At 33.8% G+C, this 6,834-nt stretch overlaps 1 protein-coding gene across 1 annotated transcript in view; it reads left to right on the top strand.

Annotated features, from left to right (window-relative positions):
• MYT1L (myelin transcription factor 1 like) overlaps window positions 1-6,239 on the top strand; it is a 237,386-nt gene extending 231,147 nt beyond the window's left edge. The window contains exons 20-23 of the mRNA XM_088136652.1: window positions 727-818; window positions 2,472-2,575; window positions 2,963-3,106; window positions 3,436-6,239. Coding sequence (XP_087992778.1) covers window positions 727-818; window positions 2,472-2,575; window positions 2,963-3,106; window positions 3,436-3,576 — 481 coding nt within the window. The 3' untranslated portion in view covers window positions 3,577-6,239. The remainder of the gene's footprint in view (window positions 1-726; window positions 819-2,471; window positions 2,576-2,962; window positions 3,107-3,435) is intronic.
• Window positions 6,240-6,834: the final 595 nt, after the last annotated feature.

Here is a 6,834-nt window from a genome sequence, read left to right on the forward strand (position 1 = left end):
TAGATAGATAGATAGATAGATAGATAGATAGATAGATAGATAGATGTATATCCCAGAAAACAACAATAGTAAACCACTTCCATGTCATTGTCAAGAAGACCAGGAGTTGAGTGTGATTTCATGGAGTCTTCATGTTTTCATCTTTATTTAGAATAGGTTTATATCATCGCAGAATGTATTTGATGAATCTGGCTGTCATCATAACATTTCACTGCTTGAAAATAAGTCATTTTTTCCATAATAGTGTTATTCTAAATACCAGATACATTTTAATGACAAAATAATATCAATACTAATCTTTCAGTTTTAATGTTTCGCTTTGTATATCCTAGAATATCTTTAAGTTAGTTCAGTAACAACAAGCTTCTATCTAGTGAAGAACAGACAGGCTTTAAGTATAAAATAATGTGTTAGATATTATATGGCAGCATATAAAGGCTCTGAACAATACTAAGCTTTTTTTCTTAGCTACATTTTCCCAGTTTATTTTTATATTATAATGAATGTAAATATTGTTTGTGGATGCAAATATGGACTATAGAATATTAAATAAATATAGAAGATGGAACTTGTCTGAGAAAAATTCCTTTTCATTTTCAGAAAGCAGCATCTTATTAATGGTAGTTGGGAGAGATTTTCTTCTAGTGCTGTTTCCATGGTAGCTTTAGCTGACAGATTTATAATCAAGGGCCAATTAATAGCTCTTTCCTTGCTTATTGTCTACAGTCTATCAGGATGCCCCAGAGCTACATCAGCAATGAAGAGAGCAAAGCTGTCGGGAGAACAAATGCTTACAATAAAGCAGCGGGCTAGTAATGGTAAATAGTAAATGGTTCTGGATTAAATGACACTGAAACCTTATTTCATGACTATGAGATTAATTTACTCATTATGATAATACTGTATTATGGAGTCCTTTTAACACAGTTTTTGAATCCTTCTCGAGATGTCATCAGAGTACAGTATATGAATCTGCTGTTGCTGTTACAACTTTATCAGCACCAGTCTGTGTTCCTCTTTTGGTCTAAGCTGAAGTAGTAAAGCAAAACTCTCAACTGAAGACCATTCTGGCCACATTTTTTTTCAGAAGCAAATCTCACTATGTTCAAGAAATTGTATAAACGATGCACCTGCATTTCTTTCTAAGTTCTGTAGGCTACCAGAAGCACCAATTTCATCTCTATCTAGTTTGACAGTGTATTTAATTGCCTTAGCAATTTCATGATGTATGGCCCAATGATTTGGTAGATATAATTTACTGTGTGTGTGTGTGTGTGTGTGTGTGTGTACCCTGAGAGCCACTTTGAGATAATTTTTATCCTGAAATATTTAGAAGACATCTAAAACAATTTGATAACTTCAACATAGTTCAAATTTGTTAAAGAAAACAATTTTAGAACAGTTAAAATAATACAGCAATAAGAAATTAAGATTATTCCTATTCTAGCAAGGGTTTCACATTTCAAAAAATGTAATGCAGTTTATAAAATGATTAAGTTTAAAGAAATTGAGGTAGAGACAGAACATTTCATATCTTTACAAACTGGATTGTGAATTCATTAAAAAAGTACTGTATGTATGTAATTGAAAAATCATAACAAGAAAAAAATGAAGGTTCTAAAAGATATAAAAGGAAGTATTTCCATTAAAAAACCAAGGACCATTTGAGTTCTGTTTTTCCCCCAGTTTCTGTGGTCACAAAAATGGTTGCAACTGTCTCCCAATACCCCTTTCTCAACAGGATCTCATGTGCAATCATAGGGTGAAAGTCCTAGTTGCTTACATGAAGCAATGCACTCTGTCATCAATCTTCCAGATTCATATACAATAACATTTCCATATTCCCACACTGCTAACACTCCATGAGGGGTCAGAATTGGTTGGAAGTGGCAGCATGAAAATAAATAAAACAAATAAATCACACCAAGTCTTATGTTGTCCTCCAGTTTGGGGCAAACCTACTACATAATTCTTAAGTGTAATGCTTATACTTTGGTGTCAACTCTTCCTGTAGAATTATTATTGTTATTCATACATGAGGATAGAAAAGCCTCACTTTTATCTAAACTACTTCTTCAAAAAGAGAGGGAAATACAAGAGGATGACTGAGAGAAAAACAGAGTTCCCTTATCCCTTAAACTCATTTAACGAACAATAGGCCAGGTGAAAATCAGACCACATAGCAGTCTGTGGAGACCCTTAATCTCACCTTAAACTACTCATAGGTGCAAAGAGATCATACAGTCACCAACACCTGTATAGTGCAATTGTCCTGGCACTTTCTCAGTATTCTATGACATTCTAGGTGACAGGGTTTCCCACCATTGTCATTTTTTTTCTTTCCATGTAAAAAGAGAAAGTGATGGAATAGCTACATGGTATATTTTGGTACTTCTACAGGTTGTCCATCCTCACCTGTTTAATAAACATTTATAACTTCTTTCTTTGAATGTCTCCTTTTCCTTGAACAGGAATAGAAAATGACGAAGAAATTAAACAGTTAGATGAAGAAATAAAAGAGCTAAATGAATCCAACTCCCAGATGGAAGCTGATATGATTAAACTTCGAACTCAGGTAACAGTTTTACAAAGCCCGAAATTCAGTGGGTTTCCAAGACAGACAGACAGACAGACAGATGCACACACACACACACACACACACACATACAACAGACACCCACACATATCCCACACACAAGACACATGCATAAATGGGATTTCTCCTTGCCCCGTAGCCCCATGAAAAGTTTTTCAGAAAGGGAAAATGCTTCTAACCTTACTTGGCACATCTCTTCTTCCTCTTTCTTCAGTGGAAGCATTACTGGGCTTCATTTCTGCCTGTGAAGGAATGGAGCCCATTACAGCATACTCTGAATATTCACAACCTAATACCATTGACCTAAATTAATTATTCGCTTTAAAAATGTCATGTTTTACATTGTGCAATCATATATTCTTTTAGATTACCACAATGGAAAGCAACCTGAAGACAATAGAAGAAGAAAACAAAGTAATTGAACAACAAAATGAGTCTCTCCTTCATGAATTGGCCAATTTGAGCCAATCTTTAATTCATAGTCTAGCTAATATCCAGCTACCGCATATGGTAAGTGATTGAAGGCTCAAATAAGGAATTAGGCAGTCTCCTTCACCTCATACAGTAGATGTCTTTTTGTTTTTATGTTTATGACTCCTCAAGCAGATGGAGGTTTGCGATATCATCCCTGAAACCATAAAGATAAATTTAACTGCTTAAAAAGAAATGGTGGGCCAAATCCGATGTCTCCTGTAAAATTAAGTAAGCTTTGAACTAGGCCTTTTTAATGTATTAAGAAAATGGTGTCAGTGTGCTGTGATAGTTTATTTTGCATAAATGAATATACAAAAAAAAAGCAATTAGAAGTTGTATATGAACTACTATTTAATATCTCGTAGGAACCAATCAATGAACAAAATTTTGATGCTTACGTGACCACTTTGACGGACATGTATACAAATCAAGATCGTTATCAGAGTCCAGAAAATAAAGCCCTACTGGAAAATATAAAGCAGGCTGTGAGAGGAATTCAGGTGTGAACAGCTGCTATAGTGGTGAAAAATCTTACCTTTAAAAAAAAAAAAGATGCCTCTTGTTTTTTGCTGCTGTAATTTACCAGAAAGTGTTATATATTTCTTTCTGTTTAAAACAGTGTTATGCTCACAAGACTTCATAATAATTTTATGTCTTGCTTTAAAAATAGTAATTGCAGAATAGTTTTTTGAATACATTCACATTTTGTACGTTTTCATATAAGCTGACATAGTGTGATATGCCATGTAATGTTTATAGCTGCTAATGTATGCACATTTTTGGGGTAAATATATTTCTGAAGAGGTAAGCTGATCAAAATAAAGAGTGTAAATTCTTTTTAATGCTTTAGTGATTAAATGTTTTAGTATTTTGAACTGAAATGGACAAAAAGGAAAAAAGGGGGGAAATGCTTTGAATGACAATGTTGCAGTCTCCAGCCACTTTTTAAACACTCTCATTTTGTCCCATTGCTGGAAGATTTTATGGGATTTAAGAAATACATTTTGTGTGCATATTGTTTCATAGCAAGAATTGGTTGCAAAAATGCTTTATTTTTTAACAATGCCTGAAAATATTGTGTGACTTTTGTTTTCAGAGGATGGTATGTGGTGGGGGCAATAAAAAAAATGGGGGGTTTTAGAATTAAAACAAAGGGCATGAATTAGATGTGAAATGTAAAAGGAGCAATTTATTGTAAGACAACATCAAGCCATGGAAATTTGACAGAAGATTCAAAGCAGCTTAAACAGCACTTTTTAATTAACTTCTAAGCATTACTTGGTATGAATATGGGAACTTCCACAATGACAGGAACTCTTATCAGAGGTGGACTACGGGAAGATTTCAACTTTACTTTTCAAATTCACTTTGGAGTCAACATCCTTTATCTCTCCGGAACTCTTAAGAGTGTCCATCTGAGTTATCTGTTAAAGCAATGTAGTTCATCATTTCATAAGTTCAGTCTTTCCTTTTTCAGGCAAAAGGCAATTGTTTAAAAGAAATATTGCCTGTAAAAAAGAAAAGTTTTCATTTGGGAACTAACTCCCAAACGTTGTCATTATAGCAGTTGCTGACCAGGATTCATTGCTACTTTGCCTAGGAAATGGAATGCAGTTCAGTGAATCTGATCGTTTCACTCTCTTCCCTTTTTACTGTTTACGTTCTGCTTTTTTGTTGGAGTACAATCATTCATAACTGTAGCATTTCCATATGCTATCTATTTGTTCTACTGTTACCTATTGCAAAAAAATGAATGCAATCAAAAAAAATTAATGTAACTAAATATACTTTGGCACTTTTTTGCTTTAAATTGCATCATTTCAAGCTAAAAACGTATTGTACTTTTCAAATTTGATTGTTATTTCTTCAAAATAACTGCACTAAATGTATGCATAAGACCACTTTTCTTGAGACATTTTTGTTTATCATTTAATAGTAGTAATTCAGATGGTGTGTTGTATTTGTCGGATGTTGAATTAATTTCAATTTGATAGCATATCTTTTCCTTCCATGTCTTGATGTTATGCAGAAAAGTACAAAAGTACTTTAAAAAATTTTGTTATGAAAAAAGATGGGTTTTGTAAAAAAAAATAATAATAATAAAATAAAATATTTTTAGCAGAACAGGACTTACAGGGTCATTGTCCCCACAATGTGCCAGTTGACTATTTGCACTTACCTTGCCCTATATATCCATACGGAGGTGTGCAATTTCTTGTGTCATTAGCTTTGTGACACTAAATTTGAACAAATTAGAGTGGAAGCCAGTGTGGCTAATCCAATAATATTGCTAAGGGGAGACTACAGGGATCTCACAACAAATATTCTGATACAATACTCAACCTCGGTATATATATATGTATAAATATATGTATATCCCAGCGGCACTTTATACTATTCACTGTACAAAAAGCTTACAGTTTTCCACGAGGACTTTAATACCTAGCTGGGAGAAGATGATGTAATTACTTTGGGGCTCTGCCGTGTCTTCTCTGTACAGTGCCCTCCTTTCTGTTGTGCTATTAGTTGTAGCTGCCATGCTCAGAATTGCCTTTTTGAGAGCTGAAGCAAGGTGCTTGATATTCACCTTCTGCCATATATATTGTACTTTGGCCCTAGCCTCCTTTGAAGGCTCTCATTGTTCATAATGGCATATGCATTTTTCCACTGCATTGTGTCTGCAGCTTCTTTGCCAATATAGTAACGCTTTCCGTAGAGTAATAGATAGTATCAGTTTTGGATTCTTATTGTTATCACCTATGTACAATGGAAAAGGGATTTTAAGCACAAATCCGCGCTCCTCATCTAATGTTGGTACATAATATCAAATCAAAAGTTATCTGTGACTATTATATAGGGATCACAAAAGTGTCACATATTAGAATGCTGACATTTCATCTGAAATTATTGTGAGTCATCAGAGTTTATTTATTCTAACTTATTGTTCAATTTCATTTCTAAGTTTAATTTAAGTGATCATTTATTAAGACAGAATTTTGTATAAACTACTTATTGTGCTCTCTGTGGAACTGAGGTTTGATTTATTTTTGTACTACACGGCATGGGTTTGTTGACATTTTAATTTTGCTATAAATGTGTGAAATCACAAGTTGCTGTGATAACTTCATTTTTAAATTGTGAAATTTGTACAAATTTTGTCATGCTGGATGTGAACACATCTTACTCTAAATAAATAAATAAAAATGTGTTGCCACATTTGTAGCACAGCTGTTCTCTGGTTAATTGTTACTTTTCATATTTTCACTTAAAATAGTAACAGCTTCTGCATGCCATGACCCCTTTTTTCATTTTCATCACTGAAATGGTTTTACATTTTTTCATTGTTGAACCAAATTCTTCTTTGCTTAAGCAGAACTGCCTTTCTTCAAAGCAATTAAAAACCATCCAGTTAGTCAATAAAACCCAAATTTTCAAAATTCCAGTTGTTTAAATCAGAATTGTTCATGTGTGCAGTTACTTCGTGCCACGCTTCTTTTTAAAATCATTTCCATGATTTATGGGGCTTGAACGATAGTACTCATATTTATTTGCCTTCATGGTCCCTCTCATTCAAAATGACGGAGCAATTCTTAAATCCTCCTATGCATTTGAGTGCACAGGTCTCTCGAGCGCTAGATCATGGCGATGCTGTTCATTACAGCAACTTGCAGAATACTGCTGATTCATATATGTGTTATTTAATGGTGTCTTTTCATCTTACCTATGGCCTGTTTTGTATAGTGCTAATGGATATTTATTAGTGC

Source organism: Python bivittatus, unplaced genomic scaffold (assembly GCF_059951505.1).
Source record: "Python bivittatus isolate LINGU-HERP-01145 unplaced genomic scaffold, Pbiv_v1 ctg000020_np1212, whole genome shotgun sequence".
NCBI classification, from domain to species: domain Eukaryota; kingdom Metazoa; phylum Chordata; class Lepidosauria; order Squamata; family Pythonidae; genus Python; species Python bivittatus.